Source organism: Asterias amurensis, chromosome 6, assembly GCF_032118995.1.
Source record: "Asterias amurensis chromosome 6, ASM3211899v1".
Taxonomy (NCBI): Eukaryota; Metazoa; Echinodermata; class Asteroidea; order Forcipulatida; family Asteriidae; genus Asterias; species Asterias amurensis.
In genome coordinates, this window is record NC_092653.1 from 15,653,018 (window position 1) to 15,673,691 (window position 20,674).

General features: G+C 39.1%; 1 protein-coding gene across 1 annotated transcript in view; it reads right to left on the minus strand.

Moving 5' to 3' along the window:
- The window catches only part of LOC139938317 (solute carrier family 15 member 4-like), a 41,846-nt gene that overhangs the window by 6,060 nt on the left and 15,112 nt on the right, over positions 1-20,674 (minus strand). Inside the window, exons 3-6 of the mRNA XM_071933752.1 lie at positions 6,768-7,069; positions 6,048-6,210; positions 2,103-2,195; positions 189-522 (exon numbers count right to left, since the gene is read on the minus strand). Coding sequence (XP_071789853.1) covers positions 189-522; positions 2,103-2,195; positions 6,048-6,210; positions 6,768-7,069 — 892 coding nt within the window. The remainder of the gene's footprint in view (positions 1-188; positions 523-2,102; positions 2,196-6,047; positions 6,211-6,767; positions 7,070-20,674) is intronic.

Genomic DNA, 20,674 nt, shown 5'->3' on the forward strand with positions numbered 1-20,674 from the left:
GTTTGAGGCTGACACAAATATGCAGCGGGATCGTTCACCTGTGGGTTTAAGGCTGACACAAATGGCAGCGAGATCGTTCACCTGTGGGTTTGAGGCTGACACAATGCGCAGCGAGAGCAGCCACACAACTAGGTCGACACAAAAGCGCACAGAGATCGATCACCTGTGGGAACAAGGTTGACACTTACCAGCTACACTTGCAAACACCTCGCTAAACCCAATCAGTGTGTACTGTGGTATCTGCCAGAAGACCCATATATCGGCGCCGATGTACGTCGTATTCCCGATGGTTTGATTGATCATCTGATGAGAAGGGTCATGAGCCCATTCCAACCTGACGTGTTCCAGAACCCCTGCCGTGATCATGGCTAGTATACTGAACACCATGCCCAGGGTCATGCGTCTTAGCAGGGTGAAGTTGACGCCGTGTCGATCCAGCCACGGGTAGATGATGCGGTCTAGGAAGGGTAGGAGGAGAATCACGGCGATGATGTCAAAGAGGGACAGCCAGGCTATGGGAATCTGAGGGATAGAGTTTCAAAATCAAGAAGTTAATGATATTGATCATGTGAACTTTGTATACAATAAGAAATACCTTGTACATTCTCTAGCTAGTCTGGCAGGCAAGATGTATCTGCACTGGTCATATGGGAAAGTTAACATTTTGTGTCATAATTTCCACATAAATCCAAGAGTTATGAAAGGAAAAGCTTGACAAGTTTTGAGATGTGGCCCCTTTCATCATATCAAAAGTTGATTTTAGACAGTGCAATCTCCATAAAAAATAAGATTTAGTGTTTTCTTCCATAAGGCTGTGTACAAATTGTGCAGAAGTCCGGACTTGGTGGCTCTTTTGTAAATATGTGATGTCACAGGTCACATCGTCTATAGACGAAACCATTTTATGATTCGCGCGCATACCGCCAGGCAAAACCTTTGTGTTTTGGCAGCCAGCTAGAAAGTGTATGCAAGCTTTTCATGACTACACGCCTTTTTGCCCAGCAAAACATAATAAAGTATACAGAGTTTTTTCAACAGAGGGCGGTTTGAATGGAAACATGGGTCACATCATCTATAAAGACCGGAATAAAAATGAAAACCATCTCTTTTACACAGTTTCACATTTTAACTGTTTTTGGAACAAGCACAAAGAAAAGATTGATCTCATTTTGCTCTTATCAGTAATACTTCAATACTCAACGAAGTTGAAAGATTGTATTTATCAGTTTCAGTTAAAAATGCAGTGAGGTGTTGATATTAGAGAGGTTTCACAGAGTCGCGGATACGAATACGCATACAGATATCAAACCGTACGCGTTCGCGTCAACTGAGCTGTGTAGTTTTGTTTCGCAAAATTCTAACGAATACCCTCAATTTGAGGCTCAAGAGGGCGCGAATATCCAAATGGCTGCACCCATGGACAATCTCCAGTGAGAGGATTTACTTCGCTTGGCCACTTATTCCATTTCTCTTTTTCTGAAGCATGGTGGTTAACAAATGTCCATCTACATCCATGTATGATACCTCTAATTTTCTAATGGTGAAAACCTGGTGCATTAAAAAAAAAACAATCCACTACAAAAACATGAACAAAATATACTCGTTGTTTACTTACATGTATGGCGACAGATTCCCGTTTTGAGCGGCTATTCTAACTTGTGTACAACGGTTATACGTCACATGGACCTCAATTATGACGTATCCATTCACGTAAGAGTATCGGTGACTCTGCGAAACCTCTCTATTCAAAAACCTTGCCGGACTTGTACCGTCATAAGTTTACTGGCCGGACACTAAAATAAATGGCCTAGGGCCTGTTGTCTAGTGATCCTTTTCAACCCTGCGATATGGACACAGATTTATTTACAGATAAAGCCTGGTTTACACTTCCCGTGAATGTGAATGCAATACGAAAATTGAAGTCACAAATTCGCAACAAATAATTTACAACAGTTGACTGGTTGTGCTCAACTCGTGGCAAAACATCACTGTGACGGAAAAATTCGCTTTGCATTTGCATTTGCAGGAAGTATGAACGCTCATGAAGTATGAGAAAGCTTTGTGTATTTGTAAAGAAACCCTGACGCCTATGGGTATTTTACCTGGAATTTGATGGCGGGATGCACGTGGTCGGTTTTGTTGTAGTCCGGTGAAAAACGCATGGAAAGCCCTTGAATGAGGAATGTAGTCTGCATCTGTTATATATAGAAGGTCAGAAAAAATAACAAATAAAAAGCTACTCCAGGTTTTGATGTTGACATGATAGAAAAGTTACTGCTATTCAGTTGACCAACCTGTATAACTATTGGTTTGTGTATTGTGGAGAGTGGCCTGAAACAAAGGGCCTTTGTTGGGTCCGTATAACAATAGAATAATGTTTCTACACAGGGTTGAATTCATTCAACTCGACCCCAGAGAGGAATCGTTCATAAAAGGGAACAATGAAAGGACCTCACAAAACCCCCTCCCTAAGTTTGCATCCACAAAACTATCTTATAATCTGCATGTTCATGAACAATTTGTCCCTTTGATTACGTCTATTTGTGTAAGTCTCATTCTTTTTGGTTAAGTGCTGGTTGATTGTTTGTTGTACTGATTGTTTGTAATCCTTGCTCATTAGCTATTGTGTGTTTTAACTGTTTAACCTTAAGCTCTTTTTAAGGACATTATTATACTGTACATGTTCTAGTGCAATTCAACCATATCGATTGTCATACTGTTCATTTCTTCGTAATGTTTTTATGAAATAAACCAATAAATATAATATGTGCATTCTGTGCAAATGCATACTAATCCATATTATATCATATTGCATCCATTCTGACCAAGAGGAGACTCACATGTCCATGCTTGTGAAAAAGGTGAGGAAATGTTGGACTCTTATGCTGCATGCTGCTTAAACCACTTCTAATTATACTTCCACCATGCTAAGTATCAAATCCTGCTTAAAGGAACACGTTGCCTTGGATCGGACGAGTTGGTCCATGAAAAGCGTTTGAAACCGTTTGTTATGAAATGCATATGGTTAGAAAGATGTTTTAAAAGTAGAATATAATGATCCACACAAGTATCACTCAAAATTGCACGGTTTTCATTTTACGTTGCGAACAAACACGGTCGGCCATTTATGGGAGTCAAAGTTTTGACTCCCATAAATGGCCGACCGTGTTTGTCGACGAGGTAAAACGAAAACCACGCAATTTCGATGCATATTTGTGTAGATCATTGTATTCTACTTTTACAACATCTTTCTAACCATAACGATTTTATAACAAACGGTTTTAAAAGACCAACTCGACCGATCCAAGGCAACGTGTTCCTTTAACATTGACAACAATGGAATCGGCAATGGAAAGGAGGGCATAAATTGATGAAGTAGAAAAATTTATTATGCCTGTTGTGTTAGATGTCAATACTGACAACAGCCATTGAGAAATCCATCCGCTGTCGACCTTGAATTTGCCTTGCAAGGCGACATTAATCAATCGTACACAACATGGAAATCATTTGAAGACAAACAATTTCCTACTGTTTCTTGACAAATATTGACTGCAATATTAGGTTGAGTGCTGTTCTAATTAGTAATATCAGAAAGTTTTTTCTCATGTTTTTGGTAATGAAACCAAGGATGCTTCATAGGTGAACTTAAAGACATTGTACACTGTTGGTAATTGTCAAAGACCAGTCTTCTCACTTGCTGTAGCTGAACATATGAATAAAATAACAAACCTGTGAGCTCAATTGGTCAGTGAATTTGCGAGATAATAATGAAAGAAAAAACACCCTTGTCACACGAAGTTGTGTGCTTTCACATGTTTGATTTCGAGACCTCAATTTCTAAATCTAAGGGCTAAAAAACAATTTCGTGGACAAATTACTTGTTTCTCGAAAACTACGTGACTTCAGAGGGAGCCGTTTCTCACTATGTTTTATACTATCAATCTCTCCCCATTACTTGTTACCAAGAAAGGTTTTATGCTAATAATTATTTTGAGTAATTGCCAATAGTGTCCACTGCCTTTAATCAACTGTAATTCGCAAGCCTGAGGAAACCTGTAACAAGGATGCTTGCTATGTGAACCACAAATACTGGTTCGTGGATAAGTGTTGGATTATTGATCCTTGTGCATGATACCTATGGCTTAATGTCCAATCCAAAAGGACAAAGCAATTTGTGTAAAGTATCTGACTCAAGGATATAAATGTAAGTGTCATGACCGGGACTCAAACCCAAACTCTGCTAATCAGAAACACCAGAACTTAAATATACTGTCACCAGGAAACACATTGCCACCTACTTCTGGGGCTGAGACAAGATTACCCTCTTCACAGTCCACCGCTGTTCAGAGCTCTACATCGAGTGCCAAATAGTTTTGCGCATGCGCGAGATTTTCAGAAAGTCCAACATTAGACAAATTATTCACAGCAGTGACCCCATCGCTGTTTTGTGCATGTTTCTATGACTTTAACGATGAGTTTTGTTGGCGTTTGTGAGTAAAATTGAATTTCCCTGATATTAAAACAATGTTTGTTGTAGAGGAAAATTATTATTCTATCAAATTATTCCGTTTATATAGCAGCAAACCCTCTGGATTAATTAAAATCAGTGGGATTCCACCAACGTTTTTCTGACGCGGCCCACATGTTTCACATACAAACTAAACAAACGCATACAATGCACAATGTTTATTACAGTTTGCCCAATTGCTATTACAGTTTGCCCCAGCGACAATTGCCCAATGCTTGTGTACATTACTCTTGATAAAAATGCTTCACCAGAACGTCGTCATGTGTTACAAAAATAAACAGGGAATTGTTTTCAAAGGGTTTGCTCTCTCAATTTTGAGTGGAAAACATTAGTTGTTATATATTTCTTACGTGTGAGGTCTATTTCTCAACAAGAAAATTCACATTACGTAGATTTTGAAGGATCAATTCGACTCAAAATCCGTTCATCGTAACTAACTTCATTGCATATTCATGTTTAGTTTTCCATCTTGGCTTTTAATTGGTCAAAAATCGCGATGACCCCAGATCGTTTTCAACGGTTGAAAGGCTATGTTTTGTTAACGACTTTGACTCAAGAGAGCGCTCGTCAACAACTTCGCACATGCGCAAAACTAACTGTCAGCGAGTAAGCAGCGGTGAGTCTGTAAGGATGTACATGTATAGGCAAGGGTATCATTCACTATGAACAGGAAACTAGCTGGTAGTGCAGAATGCAATACCTTCCCAATCTTTTAAGAAGCAATTCTGGTTAAGTGCCTTGCGCAAGGGCACAAGTGTTATGACTGGGATTCAAACCCAAACTCTGCTGCAGACAGCACCAGAACTTGGGTCGATAAAGTAGACTGCTCGGTCGAGACACATCACTGACTTTGACAAAATTAACGAAAAAGCCATTTCTCTGGAGGAAACTAGTCAATCACCTTCCCCCACCCATACGCCATTATTTGCCAATCTTTGCCAGGTTTTCTAGGACTAATTCAGGTCTGTTTCTTTCGTTTGTTTTGAGGTTTTACTGCGCCTAGAACACCAAGCAGGGTGGATATGTGCGCATCACAAGTCTTTATTATTATTTCATCTTATACAGCATGCAAAAGATATCATTTTCCTTTGTGCCAGCTCCTCGAGTCAGGCCTTAGATCTCAAGGGTCTTTCTCAGGATCCTCTCTGTTCCCAAAAGTGCCGCCTTCTGCAACAGAACTATCATCCCATTAGACTGGGCCCCTGTCTTTATCCGCAAGGATAAAGACAGGTACCTGCTATTGATATCCAGTGATTCCATTGGATACAATGATATTGGATAAACGTACACAGTGACATGAGCTTTCCATTGCATGCCCAAACAGTTCACTCCTATCACTCCATAGAATTTGACTGCAAATATCTACATGTGAAATGAATGTGGGTCAAAGGTGAATGTTCACGCCAGTTTGGAGGCAGGTCCCTGGCGTTATTCACTAGCCTCAAAGTGTGACGTCAGATCCTCACATTTGTCCCTATTCATTAATATTATCATTACTAATCGCACGTTAAAATCTAACCTGAAAGTACACCACCCAGTATGGAGTGAGTCCTAGGAAGACAAGGATGATCTTCTTGAGGGATTTGACGTCGTCCACCATGGATTCATGGAAGCTGCCTCCAAACCGCACCTTAGCCATGTCAAGAAAGCTGGGCTTCGGCTGGCTACTCAGAAGCTGAGAGCTGTGTGGAACAAAAACACAGGAACAATGGTTAACAATAATAATAACACTAAAACATGGTTCTTGTCAGGGCTCGAATTTAGGGGGGGGGGGGAGGGGGGAACCGGCCGACCAAGAAGAGCCGACCAAAAAACAATGTCACAAAAACTAGTTTTACTTGCTAAAATAATTTTTGTCTCACTGAGACAAAAATTATTTTCTTGACTTATTTTACTAGTTTTTCAAAAACTACAGTGCCACCTAAGTACGTAATATTTTAAGAGAAGCTTTCTTATTTACATCATTATCTTCAAACCATGTAACTTTTATGTAAATCTGTGGACATTGTTATTTGTGTCATACAAAAAGTACCCAGACTCTTTAAGTTTAGCTTTCACCTTTATGGCCGTTTTGCCATGTGATGTTAGGTGACATCATATTTCCAGACAATAAGTATTGAAAGCGCAATTAATACTGAAGAACAAATACATAAATTAGGGAAAAAAAGAAATATGACAAATGCTTGCCAAGCGTTTTCACCCGAAGAGAAACTCAGTAAATTTTACCCAGGACCATTACCTGTCTGGTCTTGCATTAACGGTTTCTCGCATTCGCCGCTTCCTGAACGCCTCAAAGATAATCTTCATTGTGTTTGTCAGTACACTGCCCATGGGCTTCCTGGATAGGTACCACGTCCGGCCGACCAAGAAGATGCCCGCCGCCAGAACGAGAGATCCGAGAGGCACGAGGAAACCATAGAAGAAGTTGAGGTTCTGCTGCAGGGTGGTGATGCCGGCCATCGCGATGAGGGAGCCCACATTGATTGCCCAGTAAAACCAGTTGAAGAACATTCGCATTATCTCGGGTCCTTCAAATCTAACCTGGCATTTGAGGAGAATAAACACACACAGAATTAACATTTGGTCCTATAGAAAAAAAGTAATAATAATAAAAAATAATAGACTGTATCGAATATGATGTAACCATTAAAATACCTGCCCTACAAAATGGCGTCTGTGAGCCCATACAAATCAGCACCGGCGATGCAAATTTAACATCTCTTATTATCGTTGCCGTACCCGCTGCCAAAACATAGGATTTGACTGCCTGCCTCTAGCTATCGGGCAACCTCGGTAGTCTAGTTGGTAAGACACTGATTAAGAATTGCAAGGGTCATAGGTTCGAATCCCACCCGAGTAATATGCGCAGAATTTTTTTCACAGGACTCGGGAAAGTACTGAGTATACAGTGCTAACACACATCGGTGTATGGGTAAAAAAAAACCAAAATTAATACAAACCAGGATTGCTGCGTGATTAATTAATGTACGCTTTAAGACGTGCAAGCTGGCCATTTTCATAGCAACAAAGGAGTTATTCAAGTCACAAAGGAGAATTTATAAAGCGCCCAACATCAAACCAGTCGCTTTATAATACTATAAAGAGTCAAAAACATCGGCACTAAATAATAATGACTAGCGGGATGCCGCGCTTCGCGCGGCACCCCGCTAGGATATAAAAATCCTTTACACAAATATTTCGAAATGTGGGTGAGGGTGTTATACGCCTCTCTCAATATTTATGCATGGCGTCATAATTCTAACCCAAAATGAAGCTATTCCGCACGTCCACCACTACTTGCAGTGGCTGTACCCACCTCGTTTTGGGTTAGACAACGTACCTTATGCATCTAGAAACTATAAGGCTCCCCCGTGAGCCTTATAGGGGTCTAATATGTTGGGCCTCCCTAACGTTACACGTTTTTCAAATCAGCGTTGATAGGTGAAACTGACCGTTAGCCAGCAATAACTAAAGTTTCTTTTGTACTACACTACCAAAACTTTCTCCACACACTCAATATACATTCATAATGCTTGCATTTCCTTTTTAAAAAACATCGTCAAAAATGACATTTTTACGTCCCACGATACACAGCGTTGCTACAGCACTATAAGTAAAGCGAGTTTTTGGAACATGCTGTGTGCCATAAATCTAATTTATCTACTGTTTTTTTTTTTTCGGGGGGGGGGGGGGGGCGGGGGTGGTAAGAGCGTAGGCCTCTTTTTAGTTTATTCTCATCTGAATTGGTCTTGTAAACTTTCTGGTCAATAGGCTGCATGTATAACGGGAGCACTTAACGTGAACGTCAAAAAAGTGTTTTGCAGGCAGAGATGCCAAGTCCAGAGGCTAGCTATGTGTGAGATTTTTCAAAGCTCAACCCCCATCCCCCCGGAAAAAAAATTGCCAGTTTAAGAAGGCCTTTTTAAATCGCCGCCCAACCTTTTTTTTATTTTTATTTTTTTATAAATAAATAAAACAATGTGAAATTTAATTGTGGACAAAAAGTGTTTCAAAATGCATCAAAAGCCTCCTCAGAATAATTAAAACTCACTTGAGGTACACAGGAGATGTTGATGGTTAATGTGGAGGTTCGATTGTGTCAGATTATATCCTTCCAAACTTGAAAAAAATAGACTAAAAATAATGTCCAAAATCAATCGCTCACTTCTTCTGCCTGTTGTGTCTTCGCTAGTGGAGCACATTTCAACGAATTTGCTAAAAGAATCGGAACAAACTTGTGCACAATAAGCGTTTTGCGCTCTGCCGAATTTGAGCTGAACCTACTGGATGAGCAAAAGCGTGCGCAATCTGCAAATTTGCGCTCTGTTTGTACAAATTTTGTACAAAAAATGTCGTTAATTTGTTTTCCCGATCTCGCCCCAATAATGGTTGATGTGCGTGTGAGCGTGAGACAGAGCCCAAATGCGTGAGTCTCACGCCTAATGCGTGAGACTTGGCAGGTCTGGTTTTGTTTTATTGTCACTTTGGGCTTATTGCATCTCGCGAAATTTGAACGACAAACGACACAATTTCTGACCGCGTTCATGTTCATGCTGCTCTAGGAACAAACCTCCATACATCCCATTATATCTCTGGAACCCTATATCGTACAAACTAAATAAAAACGATAAACTCGTTCCCACTCCTTAATTTTCTCTAACTTATTTCACTTTCAGAAAGCATGTCAAGTCATGTTTAGGGTTTGTTACGTCCAGTTTGGGTCAATAGACAAACTCCTAAAAATGTACCCCATTCAGCCGCACGAGGTCTCTTTTGTTAATCTCCATCAGTAACCAACCCGACGGGCCGATGGCTAAATTAATCTTCATAATGGATTTGGCAAAATGTACATTCTGAGACCTGACCGACACACTGCTCTAACCAAATTTGTGAATGGACTTATTCAAAAGGAAACTTAATGTCGTTTTGTTTAACAACTTTGACCAAATGCAAAGCAAAGTTCTTTTTTTTTACAGCTTCAAAACAGCCTTTGACGTGTGTGTATAAGTTTCACCATACAGTAAGGAATGGTTTCACAATTCTACCGCCATGGTTAAACTCTGAAACTGCAACATTATACCTCCATGAACAGACCGTATTCTAAAACGGTATTCATGTACCCATTTGAGTTTACTGGCAAAAGGTCCAAGGTCACCACCCACTGTCAACCTAAAGTGGTCCCACGGCGACCTTCTTCACCAAGCAACAGGTGGCCTGTCTCAAACCAGACAACACACCACTCACAATACACTGACCAGAATGGCTCTTTGTGTAAGGCCCCCCCCCACCCCAAAATGTTTTTAATTGTATAGTTCCCTTAGACACCTTCCAACCTATAGCCGGCCCTACCCAATGTTTCCAAATTATTAAGCTTCCGTTTGATCCCATCCTTGTTCATCATGATAATTCTCATGCCGTTTGGAAGTGAATGCTTTTTTATAAATATTCTCCATTTAATCTTTTCAACAAATGAGTCACCCGCAGAAGGATTTCTAGGAAGTCTGATAACAACGTCGACCAGTGGTTGACACATGGTCACCTGCGAAACATCAATCTACGATACTTAATCCATTCAATGCAAATTCGGTCAAATTCGTGAGATTGGTAGGGCGGATCGAATGGCGGGTGGGCGTTCAAGGGGCAACGAATGAACCAATCCGGAGCACCATCTGCGAAACACTGTCCAATGAGTCGCCTGTCAGAAAGATTTCTAGGAAGTCTGGTAACAACATCGACCAGTGGTTGACGCACGGTCCTTGCCCAAACTTCCTCCAATCACATGACTTGTAAGTGCGAGTTTGGATCCGGGTTTTGCAGACTTGCAACCCGACGTCTGAAACCATACAAACGTATTGAATTCCACACAAACAACCGTGTTGGATTCCACAAGGATGCCATACCACTGGACCTTCTAATTTTCAATCCAAGATGGCGCAGGTTACGCTTTTAATAGTATAGATAATAACTAGTATTTAGTACTCTTAATAGTACATGTACACTATATGACAGCGTTTACACAAAATAATAATATATAACATACAGCTGAATTTGATCAGAAAAGGTACTTAATACACAATTAACTTAACCAACCATCAAGTACAAAGAGCAGTCCCATGGTGTATGATTTAATAGACTTTTCAGGCTATTAACTACAATTAGTTTCTGGTTTTTCGTGAGGGAAAAACAATCAAAAATCAGACTTTAAGACAGTGGACACTACTGGTAATTGTCAAAGACCAGTCTTCTTACTTGGTGTATCTCAACATATATGCATAAAATAACAAACCTGTGAAAATTTGAGCTCAATTGGTCGTCGACGTTGCGAGACAATCATGAAAGAAGAAAAAACTTTGTCACACGAAGTTGTGTGCTTTTAGATGCAAGTTGATTCATCTAATTCTGAGGTCTCAAAATCAAATTTGTGGAAAATTACTTCTTTATCAAAAACTAGGCTACTTCATAGGGATCCTTTTCTCACAATGTTTTATACCATCAACCTCTCCCCATTACATGTTACCAAGTAAGGTTTTATGCTAATAAACATTTTGAGTAATTACCAATAGTGTCCACTGCCTTTAACCTATGTACAATCACTGATACACTGAGTCACTTATTTGTTAAATTTTGGTAAGACCTTGTTTAAATCTGAAAATTACTGGCACTGACTCTACCTAACAAAAACAATAATTTGCGTAATGCCAACAAAAATGTGCCCCCCCCCAAAAAAAACCCCCAAAAAACAAAATGTACGACTGGTCATTACAAAAATAGTTGCATCCCCTCCCTTGTCTAAGCACTCAACACTATTTTGCTCTTACTTTGTGTTCGTTTTATGTGACTTGCCATGCAATTATTTGTTATAATTTTGTCACTGGCACAAGCCAGTTTAATTTTGAATGTATTAAAACAAATTGTTTTTCTTAATGGTTTTTATAAATCTCTGTATTTAAAATTTAATTCAGCCTTTGGCTGCAATGTTTGAATGTTTTTAACTAACAAATAGTAACAATAATAAAATAAATGTACTTACTTTGTTTTCTCTTTTTTTTTCCCACCAATATTGAAACAAATATAGAATGAATTGAGCCTAATTTCCTAGAGTTGCTTAAGCAGCAAATATTGTTTTACAATTTTCTGCTTAGTATAAATAGTTCATAGCTCATACCTGTAGTTCAATTTATTTCCACTCAATCTGTTTAACATTACAGGAGAGAAGACTTTATAGATTAAAGGGAAGGTACACTTTTGGTAATTAATCAAAACAAATATTATCTTAAAAACGGACTTGGTAATGAGCATTGGAGAGCTGTTGATAGTATAAAACATTGTGAGAAACGGCTCCCTCTGAAGTAGCATAGTTTTTGAGAAAGAGGTAATTTCTCACAAAAATAATAAAAGACTTCTAGCCAGAAGTCTTTTATTCCTATCTAAAAGCACACAAATTCCTCCGCTAAGGGTGTTTTTTCTTTCATCATTTTCTCGCAACTTCGATGACCAATTGAGCCCAAATTTTCACAGCCTTGTTATTTTATGCTTATATTGGTATACACCAAGTGAGAAGACTAGTCTTTGACAATTTACCAAACGATTTCAGTGCCTTTAAGTGGGGGAGGTCTCCAAAAGTAAGCTTGTTGGAATGAGGATACCGGTCACAAATTGTACATGTAAAAATGGTTGTTTGGCTGGGTTTTTTTCCGCTCTGGTAAGCATTATTAATTTGTGCTTAGCTACATTTTGGGCTAAAGCGGCTCTATGCAATTAGACCTTAATGCAAATTATTAATTGTCAATGCCATCTATTAAGGTTTTATTGCCACGATTCACAAGGTCATCCTCTCTATATTTCCGCCTTCTTTGAATTCTACAGGAAAAATCATTTCACACCGCTGTGCACTACGTAAACTTCAAGTAATTGAATTTTAAATCGGAAGTTGTGAGCTAAGTCCAATTTCATAAAGATACTTGAGCAGCTAATATTGCTTCACATTTGTTTGCTTAGTATAAGTGAGCAGGATACCGGTCACAAATTGTACATGTGGAATGGTTATTTGGCTGGTTTCCTTATCAGATCAGTAAGCATTATTTAGTTGTGCTAAGCTACTTTGTGTGCTAAAGCCGCTCTATTAAATTGGGCCCCGATGCAAAACTAATTCCCAATGCCATCTATTATGGGTTTCATCGCCACATTTAAACAAGGGCATCCTCTTCACATTTCCCCTTCTTTGAATTATGCAGGAAAAATCATCTCACACTGATGCACTCCGTAAAGTTCAAGTAATTGAATTGTGAATCGGAAGTTGTGACCTTAAGGTCCGAATTCATAGACCTGCTTGAGTAGCAAATATTGCTTCACAATTGTCTGCTTAGTATAAACTTGCAAAAGGCTGCCTTTGGCGGCTTGTTATGAGGCCAGGCCTATAACCAGGATTTATTTATTTATTTTTTGCGAGGGAAGCGTTGGGGGGGGGGGGAGCATGGGGGTATAGGGGGTTGAATTTGAAAAGTACATCAGCCTGTTAGGGTTAGAATTGGGCATGTGATTGACTTAAGTAGCAGCTGAAGTTTGTGAAATTGCGTTTATGACGATCTTTTCCCGTTAATTTCTGTCCTTAATAACAAAAGTGTTTTCATCAACAGCAAGTTTCATGGATTAGTAGAACTGGTTTGAGGATCGGTTTTATAGAAATGGCCAGGCATGAGAATCTTCCGGTTTTAACTGGAATTCCGGTGTTTTTCGTAAGTCTGCCCCCAAGAAATTCTGATGATGATGTAATTTAACCTAACTAATGCTGTTTTTATCGAAAACTACTCGGGAAGTGGATAAGCTGTTGCAATTTAGTAGAAATATTTGGTTTTTAATTTTAATTTGGTTGATAATCATAGTAAAACTGTTGTATAAACCTAATGATAACATCTGCGAAATGTTTGAAAGCTACAAGGAGTTAATTTGTGTAACACTCATCTCAATACTCTATCGTTATGGAGAAAACATTTGTTCAACTGAGAACACTTATTTTCTGCCTTTATTCAGTTACAGGTACACTGCATTTGTTAAAGTTGGACTGTGGTGCAAATACTCGGTGGTAACCTCACAATGCTGTTTTTAATGTCAAACTACTTTTGCCACTGTTTGGGAATGTCTGCTCCAGTGCTGCTGCTATTTCTCTGTTGTCTTTAGAATGATTCTCTTTCTTTAGCAATAGTCTACATGACAAAAACATCGATTTCACAAAGCACTCAGATTCGCCTTAACTTCAGATGGGTTGCTTGCCACAGCTATTTGTATTGTAACTCTAATTGCGTCCCTCAACTTACCGGCCCCCCCCCTTACCCCCTTACACCACGCTACATTTGCAACTTTTTAAAGCCATTGGACCCTTTTGGTTCCGAAAAAAAAAAAAAGTTCACAGAGTTACAAATATCTTACAGAGTTTACAGAAGGTAGTGGTGAAAGACTTCTCTTGAAATATTAGTCCATGAAATGCTTTACTTTTTGAGAAAACAGCAAAACAATATACATTCTCGTTAACGAGAATTACGGATTTATTTTAAACACATGTCATGACACGGCGAAACGCGCGGAAACAAGGGTGGGTTTTTCCGTTGTTTTCTCCCGACTCCGATGACCGATTGAACCTAAATTTTCACAGGTTTGTTATTTGATATAGATGTTGTGGTACACAAAGTGTGGGCCTTGGACAACACTGTTTACCGAAAGGGTCCAATGGTTTTAAGCGCCTGTATGAAATCGGGCCCCGATACAAACTTATTCTCAATGCCATCTAAATAAATTGAAGTTTTATTGTCACTTTCCCTTTTATTGCACATTTTTCCTTATTTGAATTCTACAGAAAATAATTTCACACTGATGTGCGCTCCGAAGCTTCTGGTGGAATCTTCACCTGCCAGTCAATACAACAATGTGCACAAAAAAATCATGATGGTGTCAAGTATCTTATCGCAACCACCCCCCCCCCCAACAATCTGAATCGTTCTACTATAGATTTTCAGGGACACCACCAACTTCATTCATATGGTCGTGGCTTGGACACATTTAAGCATAAAGCCTACAAGCATTAATGAACATTGTTTGCTAAATGCTGTCTATTTGTAATGAATGATCTTTTATTTTTCCCATCAAGGGAACTTTGCAAGCTCCCGTAAGAGGATATAAACACCAAGCTGGCACGACTCTTTCATAAAAACATGTAAGAGTGTGTTTTTAATTGGTCTCAACGTTTCAATTAGCTTGCTTTATAACTCCCCTTACAAAAGTTTTGCCTTTTCATATGTCTTAGCGCGTGCAGTACCCAGACATCTTTTTACCCACCTCGAACCCAATCAGTTGTACAAACGTTTCGTGTACGAGGATGATAAATAGTTTGTTGGGGGTGTTATAAAACAAATATTGACTGATTTTACTTGTGCTAGTGGTTAAAACATCGGTGATCCTCGGACCGTTCCATTCTCCAAAATAGAACGCTCCGGGGATCATCTCGGGAGTCGTAATTTTAAACATACACGTCATCGGAACAACTTGCCAGCAAACATTCGTAAACTACATTCACAAAGTCTTTTTAAATCTCATTTAAGAACTTTTCTTTTTAAGAAAGCCTTCGTTAATGTGCAGTGAGTTTTGTATATTTTAGTTTTAATTCTATGGTCTCTATTTGAGTGTTGCTCTCTTGTATCAAAGTTGCATTGTTTTTACAGCCTTTATTGTTTTATGGTGTTAATGCACTTTAATGCTTGTAAACTTGTTTATCTTCTTTGCTTATATATTTTTACGGGTGTACTTTTTAAACTTTTAACCTTATTGTATGTCATTTTCTTAATCTTTTGCAATTTTTACTGTCATGCGCCCTCGAACAGGCTGGTCCTGGAGAGAGCGCAATATAAGATCAATAAATTATTAATTATTATTATCGTCAGGAGACTGAAAGAATGTGAGAGAAGTTGGCTTATAGGGGTTCAGAAGCTTCAGTTTAGAGTCAGTCACTGCTCTGATTGGTTCTCCTAAAAGGAGACCTGTGTTTGGTTGGCTCAGGGCTATTGTGTGGGTTGCCCATTGTCTGACGACAATACTTATTCTAGTCAGTTTGAAATCAGCACCAGACAAAATTATTTCACCATTTCCTTGGATCTCAAGTTCTCTTAGTTCAAATTGTCACAACGATGGCCACTTTGATGAAAGCTTGTGTGATTCTACTGGTTTATCTTGCAAGCGGGCGTCATGACACTCTTGCGAGATGCAAACCTAGGAAGGATGCATGCCCATCAGCATGGACCCTGTGGGGTGGTAGCTGCTACAAAGCCATCCCGAACGTGCTAGACTGGTCCGGTGCACGGGCAGAGTGTGAACGGATAGGGGGCAAAATGGCTACTCCAAAAAGCCTTCAAGAGGGTCTATTCATGGGAACCTTGGCATCAGGCATATGGATCAATTGCAATGACATACAGCAAGAAGGTAAGCTTTACAAGTTTTTCCCTCATTATATTCAATTTATTTGATAAAAATAACCATCCACAAAAAGAAAATCTCCACCAAAAAGGAACTCTACATTGTACAGTGTTATAAATTTACAGTGGACCACATGCCCGCGGCCAATGATGACAGTACCTGACCAGTAAAGTCTAATGGTTTTGTGTTTTTCAACTGAATAATAATGCTTCACTTTTTATAAGACTGGGCAAGATTTGCGCTTATTCAAACCTGAACATGGGTTCTCCACATGCAGTTTTGTCCGGGCATTGCGCCTGGACAAAATTCTCATAATACCACATTAATGTGCCGGACAAAAAATGTAGCGCCCGGACGAAATCGTAGACTGGGGACTGGTACCCAGAAATCGTAACGGCATTTCGCGTGCATTTTATCTGTGTCACATAAAATAATTTAAATAATAAATAATTTGGGGGGCTACTCATCCTTACTCGCAGCTAAGAGCAGACCGATGAGATAGAAAAATACCCGGACGCAAATCTGAAACTCGCATTTTTATAGGGCGATTAGGCACAAAGTGGATTTTCAGTTGAGAATCAGTGGTTAATTATTTGTGCTAAATTGATTTCCCACAAATATCTGCACAATCAGTCGATCTTGCAGGAATAGAATGTGCAATTGTCGATCGTGCATGAATAATTTGTGTAATTTGGGATCGTGCATGAACTACATGTATTTGCACAACTTGACAAAAGTGCAGGAATAGTTTGCACTATTTGACAATAGTGCAGGATTGGTTTAGCGCCCAGACAAAAGTTAACCCTGTGGAGAACCCTGTTTTTTTTTTGCATGTTAAAATTTTCTGAGAAGCAAAATAGTTTTGTGCTCAGTTTGTTTTTGGTGCTTAAAGACAGTGGACACTATTGGTAATTGTCAAAGACCAGTCTTCTCACTTGGTGTATCTCATCATACAACACCCTTGTCACACAAAGTTGTGTGCTTTTTAGATGGTTGATTTCGAGACCTCAAATACACCTGAGGTCTCGAAATCAAATACATGGAAGATTACTTCTTTCTCGAAAACTACGTCACTTCAGAGGGAGCCACAATGTTTTATACTATCAACCTCTCCCCATTACTCGTTACCAATTGAGGTTTCATGCTGATAATTATTTTGAGTAATTACCAATAGTGTCCACTGCCTTTAAAGGCACTGGACATTATTGGTAATTACTCAAAATAAGTGTTAGCATAAAAACTTACTTGGTAACGAGCAATGGAGAGCTGTTGATAGCATAAAACATTGTGAGAAACGGCTCCCTCTGAAGTAACATAGTTTTGAGAAAGAGGTAATTTCTCACTGAAAAGCCTTTTATTAGGCGTCTGAAAGCACACAAATTTGTACAACAAGGGTGTTTTTTCTTTCATTTTTCTCTTGCAACAACTTCAATGACCAAATTGAGTAAAAACTTTTACAGATTTGTTATTTTATGCATTATGCTGGGACACACCAAGTGAGAATACTGGTCTCTGACAATTTGCAAAGGTGTCCAGGGGTGGATTTCACAAAGAGTTAGGACTAGTCTTATCTCGAGTTAGGACTAGTTACTCGTCCTAACTTAGGACTATCCATGCAATTTGCATATCTCCTAGGACTAGTCCTAAGTTAGGACTAGTCCTAACTCTATGTGAAATCGACCCCAGTATTCACAAAGAGTTAAGACTAGTCTTAGTTAATCATCCTAACCTAGGACTAGTCCTAAGTTAAAGCTAGTCCAAACTCCTTGTGAAATCGACCCTTGTGCCTTTAAAGGGTCTATGTAACTTTTGTAGGACAAAAAACACAATGTCCACAGATTTACACTAAACTTACACAGTTTGAAGATAATGATAGTAGAAAGCTTCCCTGAAAATACTACGCGCTGAGGTGCTGTAGTTTTTGGGAAATGAGTAAAACAATGTCATGAAAATAGTTTTCGTCTCATGAGACGAAAATTATTTTAATCATTTACAAACGTATTTCCATTACATTTTTTTACTCATTTCTCAAAAACTACAGCACCTCAGTAAGTAATATTTGAAAGGAAGCTTTCCACTATCATTATCTTCAAACCCTGTAAGTTTAATTAAAATCTATGGACATTTTGAAAAAGTACCCAAATCCTTTAAGCAGTTCTGAAATCTTTCGATTTCTCGTAGGAGTGTGGAATTGCACCGATGGAGTGACTGAAATTCCATACAGAAATTGGTACAGTTTCGAGCCTAATAATGAAGGTCCAGGAGAGAACTGTGTGTTCATGCCTAATCAAGGAAACTGGTTTGATGTACCTTGTGATATCGCCCTCAAAACAGTATGCAAACAGCCTATCCAAATCTACACTCCGATGGGCACATACTAGAGAGTTAACGACTTTTATAGCCCTTTAAAGCCAATATACACTTTCGGAACAGGAAATAAAAAAAAAGTTCACAGATTTACAAATAACTTACTGGGTTCACAGAAGGTAATGGTGAGCGAAAGACTTCTCTTGAAATATTATTCCATGAAATGCTTTACTTTTTGAGAAAACATTAAAAAAATTATCAATTCTCAATATCAAGAATTACAGATTTATTTTATAAACAAATGTCATGACACGGCGAAACAAGCGGAAACAAGAGTGGGCTTTCCCGTTATTTTCTCCCGACTAGGATGACCAATTGAGCCTAAATTTTCACAGGTTTGTTATTTTATATATAAGTTGTGATACACAAAGGGTGGGCCTTTGGACAGTACTGTTTACCAAAAGTGTCCAATGGATTTAACACTACTTTTTATTGCCCAGTTGCCCCGGGAATCAATCAGCCTTTTACACTATGATCTCTTTACCCCTGGTCTGCACAGGCAAATGGGCATACCCCGGGGGAATAGCCCCCCTACTCGCCCCCCCCCCCCACTCTTGAGTAGGGGTATTAAGTAATACCCTGGATTAATCTTTTAAAACTTGCAACCAGAATTTGAAACAGCTACACAGTGTGAAAGTGCGCCAGGGTGTATTACCAGGGCCCAATTGCGCTGCTAAGCACAAAAATTTGCTTAGCATGAAATTTCTCCCTTGATAAAAACAGGGATGCCAACCAAACTTCCACGTAATTTTGAGGACAAGCAAACAACAACATATACAAGTAAGAAGCAATATTTTGAGGACAAGCAAACAACAACATATACCAGTAAGAAGCAATATGCAACAAATTGAAATTTGGCTGGTGATCTTGTTTTAATCAAGGAAGAAATTTCATGCCATGAAGCAAATTTGTGTGCTTAGCAGCTCTATGAAAATGGGCCTTAGTGGTGTAAAAAAAGTTCTGTGGCCTCCCGAGGGCTGTATTCCATTCAACGGGGGTAGGAGATGCAGTGTGAAAAGGACTTATATGTTGAATCATTCAATGGGAAGGTGACCTAATACCTAGCTTTTTAAATAAGGGAATAAATGAGTAGGCGACGTGGTCATAGACGACTGTTTAAAATGGAAGGGTCATTGTCTACAAAAAACTATGCCCCTGTGATCAAGTTTAAAGTGACTGTGGTCTAAGACGAAATTGTTTAAAACCCAAAGGGGCATTGCCAAGCAAAAAAAAAAAAAAAAATGACCCTGCAATAAAGCTCAAGTGACTGTGGTCTTAGACGATTGTTGAAAACCCAAAGGGTCATCGCAGCGCAAAATAAAACTACGCCCCTGTGCTCAAGTTTAAATGGCCGTGGTCTTAAGACGATTGTTTAAAACCGGGAGGGTCATCGCCGCGCAAAATAAAACTACGCCCCTGTGCTCAAGTTTAAATGGCCGTGGTCTTAGACGATAACTTAAAACCGGAAGGGTCATTGCCGAGCCAAACAAATTTGACCCTGTGATCAAGTTAAAACGGCCGTGGTCTTAGATGATTGTTTAAAACCAGAAGGGTCATCGCCGAGCCCAAAAAACTTTGACCCTGTAGTCAAGTTTAAACAGTCATTGTCTTAGACGATTGTTTAAAACCAGAAGGGTCATCGCCACGCAAAAAAAACTTTGACCCTGTGATCAAGTTTAAACGGTCGTTTAAGACTGAGTCACTATACTCATGAAAAACTGCCCTTTTACTAAAAACTGTAGTAACTTTTTTTCTTCACAGAACTCTGGAAAGTATTGAGTATACTGTAATAACACACATCGGTGAAAGGGTAAAACCAAAATTAAAATTCTTAAACCAAGATGCAAATTTAACATCCCTGAAATACATATATGTAGATGCGGTACCTGCTGTTAAAATATAGGATTCAAAATGTCTCTAGCCTACAGGGCAATCTTGGTGGTCTAGTTGGTAAGACACTGCTCTAGAATGGCAAGGGTCGTTGGTGTGAATCCCATCCGAGTTAGATTTGAATAATGTCTGGTACAATGACTTGCTTAGTTACAATTAAGCTTGGGTGATATCAAATTATTTTATTCACGATATATCGCCGATAATATATCGCGATATTCGATATAATCGTGATTAATTAAATTTGACATCATCAGTCTTCAAACTCCCAGTGAAAGTTGTAGAAGAGACAATCATAGCATAAGAGAGGTGTTATAATGACCTATTCTTCTGGTTTTACTCCGAACTTATGGGGTGCAAGATGTCTCAGCTAGGAAATACATCGCGATATTGCGATACTAAATCGATATCGCGATATATCGCGATATA